Genomic DNA, 18,238 nt, shown 5'->3' on the forward strand with positions numbered 1-18,238 from the left:
TTACAAATACACTTTCTATGTGTGCAGAGGGCGGGTAGCCCTGGATGAGAGTCTGACTGGTGTGATAGAAAGGGGATATGTTCTTTCGCATGTGGAAGGTAGAGGAAAGAGGATTCCACTTGTATATGGATTTTTCCTTCAGATACAGTGGCTCTCAGTCCAGGTTTCACTGGAGATTTTTTGCCAATATTTTATGAAAAATTTCAAATATACAGCAAAGTTGAAGGAATTCTACAGTGAGCAACGATACGCCCACCATCTACCAGATTCTACCATTAACCTTTTCCTAGACTTGCTTTAGCACATCTCTCTCCATCTGTCCCTCAATCCATTTTATTTTGGATGCATCTAAGTAAATTGCAGACGTCAGTACGCCTCATTCTCAATTGTTCAGTAAGAACAACTATAGGCTTTCATTTTGCTTTCCAGGTTTTTCTTTCTTTTTATGTAAAATTTACATACAAATAAATCCTGGAGAGGTTGACTCAGTTGGTACGAGTGGGACAGGAGACAGCGGATTCTCGTTTTCATCACCCCCAAGCAGAATGTGGAGCCCCCCTGGCCGCACCAAGGCCTGCCCCTGTGCACCCTCCGAACCCCACTGCCCTTCCCCCGGGTGCTCTCCGCGTATGCAGTTCACGCTTTGTTTAGTGTGGACCTCCGTGTCCCGCTTGCTCTCGTGTTAGCGTTGGAGGGTGGCATTGTGTCATGTATATTTCTCAGTGGCAGAACTCATATCTGTTTCGGATTCGGTACGTGTCTCAGCATGAAGCCATATACATTTTATTTTGATTATCGAGGTTCTTATGTGACTAGGACTGTGGCAGTGGATGGACAAGATGTGATGCTAGCGGAGGGTATCCTGGGTGATATGTGCTGATGGCCACAAGTGTGGGGGTCCTGGGGGTCACAGCTGAGGACAGTAGCAACAGTGGGTCTGGGGCTATTGACAGAGATGATGGGCCGTAGGTGGGGTAACCAAGTGATAGCATTGTGCAGGTGGTCATCGTGGTGACACTGCTGAGGTCACCCTAAGCAGACAGATGCTTATTCGCTCACTGAGACCCATCTGGGAAGAATGTTGGTTGTCACATAACAGGAAGTTCGGTCGTCCCACTGGGGAAGCCCACTGCTGCCAGGTGCAGCTCCTTCCGAAATTCTGAGAGCACTTGAGCGCCTCCAGCCCTGGAGCCCGGGAAGAGGCCCGGCCGCGTGACAGCCGCCCGCCCGCTGCACCTGAACGGGGCACGGCTCCAGGAGTAAGTGCGGGGGGCTCGTTAGGAACATTTATTTAAGATGAACAGTTCTGGGCGCCAGCTGGACTTGGGATGCCAGCCATCTCGTAATCGATAGAGGTTTTATTTGCTGCCTGTGTGGTTTCCTGTTCCTTCCATGCCTGGTATACTTTGAGGAAAAGTGCTCTGGTTCTCCCTCCCTTAACCTTGGCAATAGGGGAGCAAAGCCAGTGCTGAGCTGGCGTCCCTCTGAATTGTCCTGGGCTACTGGGCTGAGGAGAGAGGTCTAAGGATGAGGCTGGGCTGCTAAGACATACTTTTGTGTTGTTTTTAGTATATAAATAAACCCAGAGAATGATGCTGAAAAACACATTTAAAATAATGTCCAACCCTTTTGTTTTACAGATGAGAAAACTTGGGCCATGTGGGCAGCAAATAAAATCCCTGTTGATAACGACAATAAAATGCCCTCTGTGTATAAAATATAATATCTCTAGTGATACAAAGACACCTCCCACCCGTGATCTGATTGAGTTTTTAGACCAGTCCTGCAAGCTGGCAGGGAGCTTGCTGCCCATCTGACAGATGGCTCCTGAGGTCCTTCCCAGATCCTCTCCACTAGCAATGAGCCCAGGTGATGTTTTTGTGGCATGTGCAGCTCATAGTGCGTATTTCACACTCTTGTTTTCATTTCTCTGTGCCACGTCTCTCTCTGTACAAAAGACAGAAGGTCTTGTCCCCATTTTTCAGAGGAGAAAACTGAGGCTCGTAGAGGCTAAGCATCTTGCCCAGCTTTACTGTGCAGAATGGGAACTAGAATACAGGATCCCTGTGTTAGTTTCCTAGGGTTGCTATATCAAAGTACTACAAACCATGTGCTTTAAACAACAGGAATCTATTTTCTCACAGTTCTGGAGGTCGGAAGTCCAAAATCCAGGTGTCCGCAGGACCATGCTCTGTCTGAGACCTGCAGGGGAGGATCCATCCCTGCCACTCCTAGCTTCTAGCGGTGTCGCTTCTCAGTCCAATCTCTGTCTCCATCATCACATGGAATTCTCCCAGTGCCTCTGTTGTCTGCATCCAAACTTCTCTCTTCTTATACAGAAACCAGTCATTGGGTTAGGGCCCACCATAGTCCAGTATGATTTCCTCTTAATTTGATCACATCTGCAAAGACCCTATTTCCAAAGTAAGGGCACGTTCACAAGTACTGGGAGTTAGGACTTCAATACATCTCTTGGGTGGAGGTCACAGTTCAACCCATAACAGCCCCTGACCCAAGCCAGTGGCCTTCCCCACACACAGATTGCATCCTGTGCTCCATCCCTTTCATTTTCCCCTCCCCATCTTTTACTACCAAGGATGAGGTGTCCCCTCCCCTGCCAGGCAGAGAGCTGGAGGAAATTTCATCTTCTGCTCTTCCCAGATTACTAAGATGCTGAGGCAGAATCATGAAATATAGGTGGGCCCTTTGTCTTTTTCATTCCCAGACAGTAAAAATCATTAAGGCTTACTCTTAATTAGTTTAATTTTGAAACTTCCAAATATTGATTTAACCTGCACTCCTTTGTACTTGCTGCAGTTCCTGAATTATGCCTGTTATTGATCGTGGATGGAAGCGTTTCCAGCCACCGGGCTCTGGGGCCCTGGGAAGCGAAGGCCCCCCGAGGGGTGTGCTGGGCTCAGAAGGCATGGACCAGCTTTGGGGAGAGGGAGCCTCGGCCAGATTGGGAAGGGCCTTTTCTTGAGAAAGGACTGCTCAGCTTCGGCCAGGGACAAATTTCTTTCTCTTGGGTTGGCCCAGGCTCAAGGGAGTTTGAATAAGTCAGCTGGCAGGCTCCCAATTCCATTCCAGGCTAGAGGAGAGCTGAGCAGTGGGGGCTGGAGGAGGGTGATGTGTGGTCAAGATTTAGAACACCGCTTCGGCTCCAGCCACAACCAAGTTGGAGTCCTGGCTTGAGTAGCTGCATGTTCTTGAGCGTTTCACATCTGTGGAATGGGATAGTCATAGTGTTGTCCTGAGCATTCAGTGTAGCCACTCATGTCAGGCTCCTCGCCTAAGACCTGGCTCATAAGTATCCCTCAGGCAGTGGCTACCATAAGCATTGGTGTGTCCCACTGGGAGAAGAAGGCCTAGACTCGGCAGCTCACTATCTTCCAGCCCTGGTTCCATTACTCGTTTGCTTATGATCTTGGGCAAGTCACTTAATATCCTTTCCATTGAAATGGGAGTAACGGCACCTATGACCTTGCAGGGCTATTGTGAGAATCATAAAGGATGGTGGATATGGAAGAGTTGAAGCTGCAAGGAGCATCCACTCCTAATGGATTATGAGTATTGATGGCTATAGTGGTCACTGCCTCGCATGCCCCCCTTGGCGCCCTCCGCCTGCACTATCCTGTCCAGACCATTCTGGCTCGGGCGCGCTGCTCCAGCCTCTTCCCCACATCACGGACACTCTCGGGGCCTAGGGCAGCCACTCTTTGAAATTCACCTCACGCATTTTTATCCAGGACCTTTGTCTCCAACATGCACGCAGTGCCTTCTACCATCTGTGCACCTGCTGACCTACTGATTCAGGCAACACTTCCCTTGCCATTTTTAAACACAACTTTATTGAAGTTGTGAATTTGCATTCCATCAAATTGACCCATTTTTAATGTATAACTCAATGACTTTTGGTAAAGTTGCTCTGATTTTTTTGCCCAACTTCCCACATGAAGCAGAATTGTGCTCTCTCCCCTGTTGACCTTGGGAAATGCTCTGACACCTCTTATCATACTGTAGTAGAGTGGGCTTTTTATCTGTGGCTTCCTGCCTGCCCTCCCCATGACCTGTACCCCCAGCCCCTCACCCCACCAGCATACAGTCAGGGCTCTGTGAATGCTAATTGTGTAGAGAGTTTCCTGTGGCCAGGACAGTGAAGGTGGGAGGGGGGGTCTGGAAACTCTAGTCTTAACTGTCTTAACAAGAAGCTCATCATATACATATACATGTACATGTACATGTACAGAATTATAATCTCAGCCGGAGGGACCTTGGCTATCATTCAGTCCAGCAATTCTCAAATGGGAGCGCTCATCAGAAGCAGCTGGAGGGCTCATGCAAACATGGGCAGCTCGGCCCCACCCTCAGAGAGTGAGTCTGGAGGGCTGGGGTGGCCTGAGAACCTGCATTCTAACAAGTGTCCAGGTGATGCTGATACTGCTAATCCAGGGACCACCATTTTGTTTTATTTTATTTTTAAATTTTTTTTTAATCCTCACCAGAGGATATTTTTTCCATTGCTTTTCAGAGAGAATAGGAGAAAGAGAGAGAGAGAAAGAGAGAGAGAAACATCAGTGTGAGAGAGACACATTGATTGGTTGCCTCCTACTCGCCCACCGACCAGGGCCAGGGAGTGAGCCTGCAACCAAGGTACATGCCCTTGGCCAGAATTGAACCCCAGACCCTTCAGTCCACAGGCCGATGCTCTAACCACTGAGCAAACCGCCTTGGTGTGGGACCACAGTTTTAGAATTGCTCGCTGCTCTGGCTCAACCCTCTCATTTCATGGATGAGAGGACATGTTCCAAGTTCTGTCCCTAAGCCAGGACTAAAACCCAGGCCTCTGCCGCCAGGTCCCTGTGTCCTGACCTTTGCCTCCTCTCTGGCTTCAGAGAAACAAGGTGAGGGGTGCAGAGGTTGACAGAGCTTCTGCTGAGGCCTGGCCCCCAGCGGGGAGGGGAGATCCAGGAGGAGCTGCTGAGGGAGAGGTCGGTGGGGTTGGAGAGGGGACCGAAGGAGGGGCCAGGTGAAGGAATTGCCAGGGCAGGCCTGCGGGAGGTGGTGAGGGCTGACAGGCTTCCTCGCTGCGGGGGGAGAGGGGGGGTGGGGGGGACCTGCTGCAGGCCTCAGCTGCAGCCATTTATCTCGCAGCCCTGCCTGCGACAGCTGACAGAGGGAGCAGCGCGAGCCCGCACGGAGACAAGGCTCCTTCCGCCAGCGATTTATCTCAGCTTCATCTGGCAAACCTGCTGATGAAACGAGTCTCCTTTTCTCTCCGCCTCATCAATTTTCATTCTCATTTCATTTTTCTCTTCCGGTAGAAGAGGTTTGGCCTTTCTCCTTTTAACTGGTCTCCCCATTTGATCCCCTGCCCTTTCTCCCCAGCCACCCAGGCCCCAAAGCCTCTCCCCAGCATCTCCCCCAGCTCCACCCCCACGCCCTGGGGGTCCCTCTGTGTACAAATACTGGGGAGAGAGAAACTCAACCCCCCTGTCCCCTGCATCGAACTCCCCCATTCACCTCAAACAAGACAGGAAGACCTATTGGTGCTTCCCTTTAGTTCTGGGGTCACAAAGTCACAGAGCTGCCCTGAAGCTCACAGTTTGAGAGAAGAGATGAGCATCATACTGGATGTGGGTTCTTAGAGGATGCGGGAAGGGGCAAGGGGTTGATTAATTGAGGGGAAGGGGTCAGGAGAAGGGGTCAGGATGGCTGTGGTCAGGGACAGCTTCAGAGGGGTACAGTGTAAACTGAGACTTCAGAGATGGAAGACATTCTTGAGATAGACGAGAAAAGGAACTTCTGGTAAAGAACCCTGCATGTGCAAAGGCACTGGAGCAGCCAAGAGTATCGCTTACATCTCCCTGAAGTCTTTCCCCTCCTTCCCTCCCCTTGTGCCTAGCTCACTGGGATCCACAGCATGCAAAGGGATGTCCTGGGACCCTGGCTTTGGGAGGGAGCCTTTTGAGAATGCTTCGGGGTCTGCCCCACACTCCCACCTGATTCTAGAAAGAATGGGGAATTATAGGGATGAAGCCTGGAGAGGCTCATGGATCTTGGCTTGGCTGCCCCTCTGGCTCATGACTGGGGCCAGAGTGGAGTGACTGGGCTGCTGTCAAGCAGGGACATTTAGAACTCTGCTGGAGGGGCCTCTCAACCCTTCCAGGGAACAAGCTCCTGGGGAAAAGAGCTGCTCAGTTAAGCCAGGAGGAGCTGGGTGGTTTACCGGGTGAGTTGTGCCCAACACTGATGCTCTATAGATGAACTGAGCTGCCCTGAAGACTAGAAATAGGACTCCAGTTGGAGGTCCCAGGAAATGCTTATATTTGACCCAGGAGAGGGCAGCTCCATCGGGCAGGAGTGTCAGCCTGCAATGGAAGGGTTCCTGGGAGAGGGTGCCTGCCTTGGAGGCCATGTGACCATCTGGTGCTGACTTGGGACAAAGGTGGCCTAGAAGCCAGGGATCGAGCCTCAGACAAACTGAGATGGATAAAAAGGGAAGGAGTCTCTACTGAGCACCAGCACTCTATAGACATCCCCCCAGGAGGTAGGAGCACCTGGGGGTGGGGGGTTCAGGTCACACAGCCAGCGCCAGGATTCACGTGAGCCACTAGCCTAAGCCCTCTGGGAGGTGGCTGGGGTCCACAGGATTTCTGGGGGGAGCCTGAGAGAGCTCCAGGAGGATGAGCGTCATCAGGACCCTGTGGAATCCAGAGGCAGAAACCTGAGTCGGAGAGAAGCGCCTTCTCTCCCTGAGGGAGGGGTTAAAGTGGCTGTGAGGCGCTAGAGCCAGGGATAGGGGGGAGGGGGCAGGGGACAGGGGCAGGCCCGAGGAAGCCAGGGAGCCATTGTGTCTCCCAGTTGGCTAGAGAGGATGCAGAAGGGGCCTAAGCCCAGACTCCAATCCACCTGGCCTTCAGGAGTCTGAAACAACCAGCCCCTTCCTCTCTCTCTGCCCTGCCCTTCCTTGCCTTTCTTTCCTTCCTCCCACGGATGTTTTCTGAGCTCCTACTATGTGCCAGACAGTTGGAGGAACTGGCAACTTGGAGCATAGTCCCTTCCCCTGAGGGGCTCACAGTCTAAAAGGAAAGACAGACAGACAAGGAAACAGGCAGCTTATGAGGAGGGATGTTGGGGCTGCAGAGGAGCCCAGGAGAGGGAGGAGTGGGGCAGAAGTCCGGCCGAAGGTGGCGGTGGGACTCAGCCTGGCACTGCTCTCCGTGCCTGGCAGGCTGGCTTCGCTGCCCTGCAGTCCTTTTGGTGCAGTGCGACCAGACAGAATGACTTTGTTTGCTACCTCCTGGCGTCCTCCACTCCTAATTAAGAAATAACGAGGCAGGCTTCCTTCCAGGACCCAGAGCTCTAACACCCTCTGCCAGGGCCAGCTGGGAGACCTAGGAATAGAGTTAGGCCTGGGGACAAGTCCCTTCCCTCCACTGAGTGTGGGGTTTCTGACCTAAAAAGTACCTCCTCCCAGGGTCTTTGGGAAGATGGGATGAGGCATCCGGTGCGGCCAGCAAATAGAGATCCCGGCACAGAAAAGGTGCTCAGGAGTGTCGCATGTTGCCTCTGGGATTTACTTTATGTCATCCTTCCAGTGGTGTCAACTAGAGTGGAAGGGACTTAACTTACCAAGAGAGAGCTGCTCAGTAGAACAATGGTTTTTAAGCTTTGATAGCTGCAACCCAAGGCAAAAGATGCATGACTTTTCATCCTGTCCCTGTACAGTGTGTGTGTGTGTGTGTGTGTGTGTGTGTGTGTGTGTGTGTGTGTGTGTGTGTGTAAAATACGGTGGGGGGAACTTCTCAACAGTGTTTAGTCTGGCTACACACAATGCACTCTGATGTTTTCTATTTTATTTCTTTTTTTTAAATGCAGATTGTGACCCACTTTAAATTATCTTCATGACCCACTAATGGGTTGCCCTTCACAGTTCACGGCGGTAGAGCACCTCCCGCCCCTGCAGGGGAGTCTGCGCTGCACTAGACTCTGGGGACACAGAAATCAATAACGAGTCATCCTCTCCTGAAGGAGCTCGCCCCTGGCTGGGAAGGACCTGCAGCCTGACAGCAAGGACAGTGCGTGGTGGAGGTCTGTTCAAAGACCCCCTGGGACTGTGGGGCGGAGGTGGGTAACCACCCTTCTCGGGGCAACTGGGGAAAAGCGTCACGCAGGAGGTGGCATTGGGATGGGCTTTTATGGCTGAAGAGGAGTTTGGTGGTTGAGGCTGCTTTGCAGGCAGCATGAGATGCCCAAGGTGTGGAAGGAAATAGCAAGTCTGGTTTAGTGGGAGCACAGGGTGTCCGAGAATGAGAGTCGCTTAGGGGTGAGGAAGTGAGGGACAGGTTAAGATGGCAGGGGTGCGCAGTTTTGGAGAGGGGGCAGGTGGTGCTGCCTGACAGAGGTGGACTGAAGAAACAAGAGCAGGTTTGGTGGGAGAAGATGCTGAGCTTGGGGCAAGCTGAGTGTGAGGAGCCTCTGAGACAGGCAGGTAGAGACGGTGGGAGCAGCTAGAGGTGAGTCTGGGCATCTCCTCCCTGAGCACCTGTCGATTTGTCCTCTTGCCCAGTGCCCCAGATCTCTGTAATGGGAAGACCTGGGGGCCTGCAGCAGAAAGGGGGGTGAGCAGCGCTGCCCCAGGTGGCCAGCAGGGCTTTGGGGAAGGGAGGTTGGCTGAGAGTCATGGAGGTGCATGGGCCAGGAAGTCACCCTGCCATCTCCCTGCCTCAAGGCAGCCTGGCACTCAGGGGCCCAAGCCACAGGATTCCAGCCAGCGCAGGGCCCTGAAGTGTAGAGAAATTTCTAGGTATGGGAATTATGGAACAAGAAAGAGGACTCAGTCTCCCTTTCTGGAGACTGCTGATTAAGCATGAGACCCTGAGAAGCTACAGCCCTCAGGAAGTAGAAGGATGAATTCGGTGAATTTTAAGTCTGAAGCGTTCCCTAAAGTTTCCAAAGACCATGGTCCCGAGTTGTGATGGAAAAGGAAGGGGAGATCTGGGTTAAACAGATGAAATTGGTTGATGGTGGTAGAAGTCAGGACAGAGGCTAACTCCAGATGGGGGCTGGGTAAGACTGGGAAGGAACCTTCTAGAATGCTATATCTTGATCTCGGTGGTAGTTATACTGTTATTCACAAGTGTAGAAATTCATTCAGCTGTGCACTTAAAATTAGTGTTATTTATACACTCTCCTTTACAAATGTTATACCTGAGTAATACTTTTTAAATGTTTAATACAAAAGATGAGAGATGAGAAGATGGAGTAAGAGGCAACATGAAGGGGCACATGATAGGACTGTCGAGCACTGCATGTTCCTTGCATCCACAGCTATTCCGTGAGCAGTGTTCTGTCCCCACTTCCCAGCCTGGGCATTGGAGGTTCAGAGGGTTACCCACTGTGTCCAAGGTCACCTAGCCAGAGGCACAGCCAGGCTCAAACTGACTGCAAAGCCCAGGACCCATTGCTCCACCACTCCTCCTTTGCATAAGTTATGTATGGAATTCAGGCTCTGGAAGACTAGATAAATGCAGCCTGTCGCCTGTCGCCCGCTGCCCGCTGCCCGCTGCCCGCTGCCCGCTGCCCGCTGCCCGCAGAGGTCTCCTTCAGCTCTGAGGGCCTAGTTGTCTGTGATTAAATGAGAGATGGGAGTGAGGAGCCATGCTCACCTCGCAGGAGGAGCAGGGGCCAGGTGTACAGATGGAGGGCTGGCTTCCCTGCCTCTGCCTCCCTTCCACCCAGCGCTTATCTGCTGGTGAGGAGGCCAGAGTTTATCAGCGCTACACTCAATTATGCTGCCCATCTGTCTGCGCAGCTCAGGGGGACCTGGCACTGAAGCTTCGAAGGCCAGCCAATCGATCACCACCTGCCGCTCCTCCCTCCAGAACCCAGGCTCCCAAGGGCGGAGCGAAGGCGCCAGGGAGGGGAGAGGACAGGGAGGAAGGCAGCCAGAGAGGCTGGAGGAGCAGCCATTTAGATGTGGCAGGAGCACAGGGACTGTGCTGGGGGTGGAGCAGGAGGAAGAGAAAAGGGCAGCTCTGGCTCCTCACAGCAGCTTCTCCAGAGCTCAGTTTAATAATCAGTTCCACACTTTCTGCTAAATCCAGAGCGGCTGCCTGGAGGAAGTGAGTCCGATGAGCCAGCCCTTCCAAGAGAAAATTTTGCCCCTGGAGTGGGCAACCTTGCTTCCCTGACTGTGGCCCCTGGACTTTCTGTCTCCCGTCACTGAAGGCCCTGAGGCCAGCAGTGCTGGCAAAAAACACACTCCAGCCCCCAGTCAGAAGGCAGGCTGGGGTCCGGTCCCTGTGAGGTCTGCTGGCTCTGCCCCTGTGGTTCCAGGCCCAGCCACATTCACATAGGAACAGCGTCTACCCTGTGCTGTCCCTCAGTAGGTCACTCTAGCCAGGAGTCTAGGAATGGTGTCTGAGGGGCCTGGCAGGTAGCCAGGGAGGAGGAGCTCAGGACCCAGACCGTCTCTGCAGGCATTTGCACCTGAGGCTGGCATGCCAGGCCAGCCCTGCGCTCTGCTCCTGGAAGGCAGGCATTGATCCACCAGGCAGGGAGCGTTGGCTGGGCTGGCGGCTCAGGTTACGGCATCAAAGACCTGGGTTTGAATCCTGACCCTGCCACATAGAAGCTGTGCAACCTTCTACAAGTCACTTAACCTCTCAGAGCCTCCATTGCTTTCCCTGCAAAAGGAGACTAAATCCCTTCTCTGCCTACAAGCAGGGCTGTGGGAAGAATACACGTTTCACTGTTTGTATCCACTTACAAGTCCTCTCTCATGCTCGGTCCTACGCTTTATGCCATGGGGACACAAACAGCACGTCAGACGTGGCCCCTGCCGCAAGGAGCTTGGAATCCAGTTGGGGAAAACGTACACGTGATAGTCTGAACTCCCGCTCACCCGGGGAGATTATGGATAAAAGACAATTAGCTTTCTCTGAGCTCCGGGCAGAAATTGCTAATCAACCTGCGTGAGTGGGCCGTGCGCAAGACAGCCTTAAATGGCAGTGGCAGGTGAGTGGGCAGCTCTGAGCTCTGCCCTGGAAGGGGCTGCCTGCTTAGCAGTTGGGGGAGGGCTGGCTGGGCCTTTTCCAAGTCTTGGTATCAGAGGTGCGTGAAATGAGTCATCGAGCTGCTGCCTCTCTCTGGGTGCTGCACCCCAGGCCTGGCCTCCTGGCGAGGAGCAGGAGCATTGCCTCAACCACCCGTTCCAGCCCGAGGGGGGAGGAGGAGCATGCTGCCTGGGGTGCAGGGGAAGGCCAGTCTCTGGAGGGTTTCCATGTTTTAAATGCTTTCTCCATCACAAAGGTGTTAGAACAAAGGTGGAGGAGGAGAGATGCCTGGGACTCAGGCAGGGTCTGAGATGCTTGGGGCCCAGCTGAAGACCCCCTTCCACCCACTCCAGCCTTCTCTCTGCTTATGGGTGGTCTTGGGCTCCTCTGATCACTTTGGCCCTGCCAGAGAGGCACTCTGGGAAGGTGTGACATACTATTGCCTACTTCTGCTCACAGCTCCCCACCCCACCACCTGGGGGCAACACTGAGCCCAGAGTGGGCAAGCTTAATAGAGGCTTGTCAAGCCCTAGGATCCAACTTCTGTTCCTTCTAAGAAGTCCACATGGAGGGCCTCCCAATCCCAGGGGATGAATGGAGCTGGAAGGAAACTAACATGTATTGAACTCTTTCTGTGTGCAACACACTCAGTTCCTTTAACCCTAATGACAACTTCATTTATACACAGGAACAGACGCTCGAAGAAGTCAACAGCTGTTCCCAGGGTGCTCTGGTAGGAAGTGGTAAGTTTGTAATAAGATCGCCTTGCTGGTGGGTTCTGCTCTCTCGTGCCAGGTCTAGGCAGGAAGCAGGGCCACTGGCTTTAGATCCAGTTCCATGGGAAGGCCCTCGGGAACTCAGTTTGTCCCTGCTGCCTCTCCACCCACATAGTGTACCACACAGTTCCTGCCCCTGTCCCTGCCTGCCAGGCATGGGCTCAGTGGCCAGGCTCCCCAGGCTTCCCTTGCACATGTATGCAGATGCCCATGCGTGTGTACACATGCCTTTGTTTGCCCTGAGTTTTACATTCAGTGCCCACACGCCCCAATGCAAAACCTCTGCACATTTTAAGCTGTGGTTGTTTTTCCCAGCTTCAGAAATAGCTACAAAAGAAGGTGGGAAGTAGATGTAAACAGGCACATCGCTCTCCTGCTCAGGAAGGGCGCCATGCCTCTGACTGCTGCCCTGCCCAGCCCCAGGGTCCTGGAAGCTGGATGAGTGGGCAAAGAGCTCATCTGGCCAGCTCAGAGGCACCTGCCTGAAAGGTGGTAGGAGACACAGCTCCCCACTCCCCAAAGCTCCCTAATAAGGAAGGAGTCACCGCCCAGGAGACAACAATGGGCACTGCCCTGCTGCTGTAGCCACCAGTGCATCCCAGGGCGCCCAGGGTAGGCTAAGGCCAGACCTGGGAACCAAGAAGCGCGGTGTAGCTGGCACAAGCTCTGGACTTGGGTAGATGACTGTCTCCTGTCGCTTACCAGCTATATGTTTTGAGGCAAATTCTTTACCTCTTCCGAACCTCAATTTCTTCATCTGCACACCGGCAGTATTAATGCTTATCTTGTACTAGTTAGGAATGTTAAATTGAAAAAGACATTCAGAGTCTTTGAAGAGTCTTGGCAAATTGCAGGTATTCAGTAAGCCTGTGTGTGCTTCCCTAGTGCCTTCAAGTGGGAAACTACCCAAATCAGACCTCCACGGAGGAGTTAGACAGGCCCAGGAAGTGCCCTGGTTTTCCCCGCCTGGGTTCTAGGCCAGGGCTGGACTTGCCTCCAGGGTGATACAGCCTGGCTGTGGGGGCTGAGAGGACTTGGACTGATCCTCTGGATTGGGAGGGAGGGACTAGTAAGCAAGGGCTTGGATTTATAGTGTGTGGTGGGGGAAGGGGCCCTGAGCTACAGAGGTTGATTGATACAATAAACACTCACTGGGCACCCACCCTGTGCTCTAAGCACAATGATGAAGTGACCGATGAGGATATGGACACCCCTAGATGGGGAGACCTTTCCACGTGAGGTGCTCAGGGCTGTCACAGGAGGAAGCACGGGGCCCTGTAAAGCATAAAGCAGGCCCCTTAGCCAGCCAGCGGCGAGAGGTTTGGGAGTTTTCTGTAGGAGGTGACTGGCCTTAGGTTGAGTCTTGAAAAACAGGTAGAGGTTGCCTAGGAGACAATAAAGAGGAGATGTGAGAAGGGGGACATGTCAGGGTAACTTGAAGCTGGAAGGGTTGTGCACAGTGGGTAAGTGGATGGCAGCAAGAGAGGCCAGGAGTAGTGGCTGGGGCCAGATCACATAAGGTCTTACCTGCAGTGCTAAGGAGCTCAGACCCAGACTTCTTAATCCCAGCGCCTGGCAGCTAAACCAGGCTGTGGGGAAAGGGAAGCCCCTGCCTCTAGGTAAGAAAGTTAGCAAAAACCCAAGCTGCACCCCACCCCAGGAGAAGTTAAGCAGACGCCAGGCAGGGCCACTCCCTTCCCAGGCTAGCTGGGTGTGGGATCACTGCCTTTCAACCTCCAAGACCCAGGCACCCACTTGGATTTGGAAGCTGCACTTGTTTTCACCATGCTCTGCCCGCTCCACTCAGAGGGACGTCTGGAAACTATCGCTTTATTTTCCGTTTACTTAGTGAGCCAAGGAGGCGGGAGGAGAGATGTGAGAAAGCTTAGGGAATCTCTCTGGGCTCAGAAGGACTCTGAAGATGACAATAATCGCAGCCGTCCCCTTTCCCCCCCTCCCCCCCGACCCAGCCACACACACACCTTTCCCGAGTATTCTGGAAGCTTCTAGGACCCAATCTCTTTCTCCTTCCCTGAAGACTCACAGTCACTCACTTCCCACCTCAGGTCCTAGAAAAGGACACTGAAGCCTAAGGACTGTAGGACGGGACCCAGGAGACCATCTGCTCAGCTCTTTTGTCTTCTTGAGTGGAAAAGGGAGACGGGAGGAGGGATATTCTCTGCTCCTGTGCCCCCTGCTTAACTCCGCCTCTTATTCTCCAGGGCTGCCCTGCTGGGGCGTGGGGGTGAGTGAGCAGGCCCAGTGGATGACCATGGAGAGCTGCAGCCAAGAGGGCAGGAAGTGATGCCCACCCATCCCCCATGACTGCCCTGAGAGTGGGGGTCCCCAGGCCCTGGCAGGCTGCTGACCCTCAGCCTGCAAACAGCTAAGAGCAGGACTTTAGACTTTTCCTGTGGATGGTCTCCTCCCCTGTGGCTCCACCATGAGGCTCTTCGTGGCCCCCCTCTTGCTAGCATGGGTGGCTGGTGCCACTGCTGTTGTGCCTGTGGTCCCCTGGCGTGTGCCCTGCCCCCCTCGGTGTGCCTGCCAGATTCGGCCCTGGTATACACCCCGCTCGTCCTACCGGGAGGCTGCCACAGTGGACTGCAATGACCTGTTCCTGATGGCCGTGCCCCCAGCGCTGCCCGTGGGCACGCAGACCCTGCTACTGCAGGGCAATGGCCTCGTCCGCGTGGACCAGAGCGAGCTCGGCTATCTGGCCAACCTCACAGAGCTGGACCTGTCCCAGAACAGCTTTGCCGATGCCCGAGACTGTGACTTCCATGCCCTGCCCCAGCTGCTGAGCCTGCACCTGGAGGAGAACCAGCTGACCCGCCTAGAGGACCACAGCTTTGCAGGGCTGGCCAGCCTGCAGGAGCTCTACCTCAACCACAACCAGCTGCACCGCATCGCACCCCGGGCCTTCGCCGGCCTCGGCAACCTGCTGCGGCTACACCTCAACTCCAACCTGCTGCGGGCCGTGGACAGCCGCTGGTTCGAGATGCTGCCCAACCTGGAGATCCTCATGATCGGGGGCAACAAGGTGGATGCCATCCTGGACATGAACTTCCGGCCCCTGGCCAACCTGCGCAGTCTGGTGCTAGCAGGCATGAACCTTCGGGAGATCTCCAACTACGCCCTGGAGGGGCTGCAGAGCCTGGAGAGCCTCTCCTTCTATGACAACCAGCTGGTCAGGGTGCCCAGGCGGGCGCTGGAGCAGGTGCCTGGGCTCAAGTTCCTGGACCTGAACAAGAACCCGCTCCAGCGGGTGGGGCCAGGGGACTTCGCCAACATGCTGCACCTCAAGGAGCTGGGGCTGAACAACATGGAGGAGCTGGTTTCCATCGACAAGTTTGCCCTGATCAACCTGCCTGAGCTGACCAAGCTGGACATCACCAACAACCCCCGGCTGTCCTTCATCCACCCCCGCGCCTTCCACCACCTGCCCCAGATGGAGACCCTCATGCTCAACAACAATGCGCTCAGTGCCTTGCACCGGCAGACAGTGGAGTCCCTGCCCAACCTACAGGAGGTGGGTCTTCACGGCAACCCCATCCGCTGTGACTGTGTCATCCGCTGGGCCAATGCCACCGACACCCACGTCCGCTTCATCGAGCCGCAGTCCACCCTGTGTGCCGAGCCGCCAGACCTCCAGCGCCGCCCCGTCCGGGAGGTGCCCTTCCGAGAGATGACGGACCACTGCCTGCCTCTCATCTCCCCCCGCAGCTTCCCCCCCAGCCTCCACGTGGCCAGGGGCGAGAGCCTGGTGCTGCACTGCCGAGCGCTGGCCGAACCAGAACCTGAGATCTACTGGGTCACTCCAGCTGGGGTTCGACTGACAGCTGCGCGTGCAGGCAAGAGATACCGGGTGCACCCCGAGGGGACCCTGGAGCTGCGGAGGGTGACGGTGGAAGAGGCTGGGCTGTATACTTGTGTGGCCCAGAACCTGGTGGGGGCCGATACTAAGACAGTTAGTGTGGTGGTTGGCCGGGCTCCCCTGCAGCTAGGCAGGGACAAGGGATGGGGGCTAGAGCTCCAGGTGCAGGAGACCCACCCCTATCACATCCTGCTATCTTGGGTCCCCCCACCCAACACCATCTCCACCAACCTCACCTGGTCCAGCGCCCCCTCCCTCCGGGGCCAAGGGGCCCCTGCTCTGGCCCGCCTGCCTCGGGGAACACACAGCTACAACATCACCCGCCTCCTTCAGGCCACGGAGTACTGGGCCTGCCTGCAAGTGGCCTTTGCTGATGCCCACACCCAGTTGTCCTGTGTATGGGCCAGGACTAAAGAGGCCACTCCTTGCCACAGAGCCCTAGGGGACCGACCTGGGCTCATAGCCATCCTGGCTCTGGCCGTCCTCCTACTGGCAGCCGGGCTAGCAACCCACCTTGGCACTGGGCAGCCCAGGCAGGGGGCAGGTGAGCAGCCTCTCCTTCCGGCCTGGGCTTTCTGGGGCTGGGGTTCCCCCTCAGTCCGGGTGGTGTCTGCACCCCTTGTCCTGCCCTGGAATCTGGGAAGGAAGCTGTCCACGTCCTTAGAAGGGGAGACACTGTCACCACCGTTGTCTCAAAATTCCTGGAGCTCAGCCTGTTCTCAGCAGTAGAGAAATAACTAGGACTACTTTTTAACAAAAGGGAAGCAGTCTGGGCCAGATGCCCTGCCAAGAAAGTGACATGGACCCACGTGCTTGAGGCCTGACAGCTGGACCAAGACAGACGGGGCTTTGTGGCCCCAGGGGCTGCTCCTGCAGCCTCTGAAACGTGGCCCTTACCTTCTGGAGGCACCTCTGCTGCCTTTCTGAGGAGCATCTGCAAGGGACAGAAGGACTCTGGCTAAAGCCTCCCACCTCCCCAGTTGTCTACATGCCCAGAGGCTCCTGGGCAGCCACCTGGATGCCCCCTGCTTATGTCCCCAGGCCCTTGGCCCACAGGATGTGCCCCCTCCTCTTCTGTTTCTCTGTACAGTCTCAGTTGCTTGCTCTTTCCCCTCCTGGGCAAGGGCTAAAGGAGGCCTCTTCTCCCATTTTGAGGACCGCTCCCAGAGTGGACCCCCAACCTGCTCTGATGGACATTTGGGAAGAAGCTGCCCAGGACCGCCTCCTCTTGGCAGCCCAGTTGGCACTCTGAGGTTGACTTTCTATAGGCAATTTTGTACCTTTGTGGAGAAATGTGTCACCTCCCCCAATCCAGTTCACTCTTTTCTCCTGTTTTGTAAAAAATAAAACTAAATAAGAAAAACATAATAAGGAGGGAAAGGAAACAAAAGGAAAGTGGTCCTTTGAGTACTGAGTATAAACTGAGAGCCCTGTGCTCTGGAACCCCTTTAAAGCCCAGAGGGTGACAGAGGGAGGGGCTGGAGTGGAAGCTGGGAAAGGAAAGGAGGGGCAGATGGCGAAAGGGGGCACTGGCTTTCCTTTCAGATTTTAATTCTGGCCTCTCCCAGGCAGTCCCTGTGACTACGAGCACAGAGCTAGGGGAAGAGGGACAAAGAGCTAGAGAGGCTGGCAGGAGAGGGAGAAAGCGTAGGGGAGAGAAATGGAGAAAAAGCCAGAGATGGAGGGAGTGGAAATTTCCATCGCCAAACATTGTCACCCCTTCTCATTCTCTGATAAGCAATTAACATGCCAGTGCATAAGAAGCCCTTCCCAGGCCTATTTCTAATTAAACAAACCCAAGAGGCAGAGTCATGCAGAGAATTGCAAATCAAGACAGCAAGAGCTCAGGCCCACTAGGGCAGGAGCCTGTGTGGGGGGATGGAGGATTGGGGGAGGGGAGGGCCGTGGGACAAGAAAATTGTCACGTTTACCTTTCCGGTCCATTTCAGTATAATTTGCAATGAGCCTGGATTGCTTTTACAGTATTTAAAAAACACGCACATACACAAAACCAAACAGATTGACTTCTAAGGCCCAACATCTGTTCGAAGGGGAGAGGCTGCTGTGGGCAGCCAATGGGGCAGCTCCAGAGCCAGAGGCCCCTGGCCCCACCACTTGTTTCTGAGATCATCTGGGGAAAGTCCTGGGGCTCCTGAGACTGAAAAGAAGCAGCACGTGAGCCTGAGGACCCCTGTGCTCCAGACACACTCAGCAGACTTCTTAGAGGCTGCTCTAAGCTGCTATCAAGAGTCACATGTATACACTGGTGGAAGCCAGACTAGGAGACAGAGCACCAGGCCCCATGGGACCTAGAAAAAGCACCCTCACCCCAGCCCGAGGGCAGCACTCCTGTCTCAGTGAGCACAGGGGAGCAGGGTGCTCTGAGGACCCTCACAAACGCCAGTTTAGAAGCCTCCTTCCCTTAGGCAGGTCAGCCTGCCTCAGAATCACCCCGGGCTTGCTAAGCATGGAGGGCTGGGCCCACCCCGGAGTTTCTGATGAGATCTGGGCAGGACCTGAGAAAC

General features: G+C 54.5%; 1 protein-coding gene across 1 annotated transcript in view; it reads left to right on the forward strand.

The window, feature by feature from the left end:
• Positions 1 to 17,597, forward strand: part of LRRN2 (leucine rich repeat neuronal 2) — a 60,824-nt gene extending 43,227 nt beyond the window's left edge. The window contains exons 2-4 of the mRNA XM_087827758.1: positions 7,882 to 8,130; positions 11,749 to 11,803; positions 14,059 to 17,597. Coding sequence (XP_087683884.1) covers positions 14,280 to 16,442 — 2,163 coding nt within the window. The 5' untranslated portion in view covers positions 7,882 to 8,130; positions 11,749 to 11,803; positions 14,059 to 14,279 and the 3' untranslated portion in view covers positions 16,443 to 17,597. The remainder of the gene's footprint in view (positions 1 to 7,881; positions 8,131 to 11,748; positions 11,804 to 14,058) is intronic.
• Positions 17,598 to 18,238: the final 641 nt, after the last annotated feature.

Source organism: Miniopterus natalensis, chromosome 19, assembly GCF_054644295.1.
Source record: "Miniopterus natalensis isolate mMinNat1 chromosome 19, mMinNat1.hap1, whole genome shotgun sequence".
NCBI lineage: Eukaryota > Metazoa > Chordata > Mammalia > Chiroptera > Miniopteridae > Miniopterus > Miniopterus natalensis.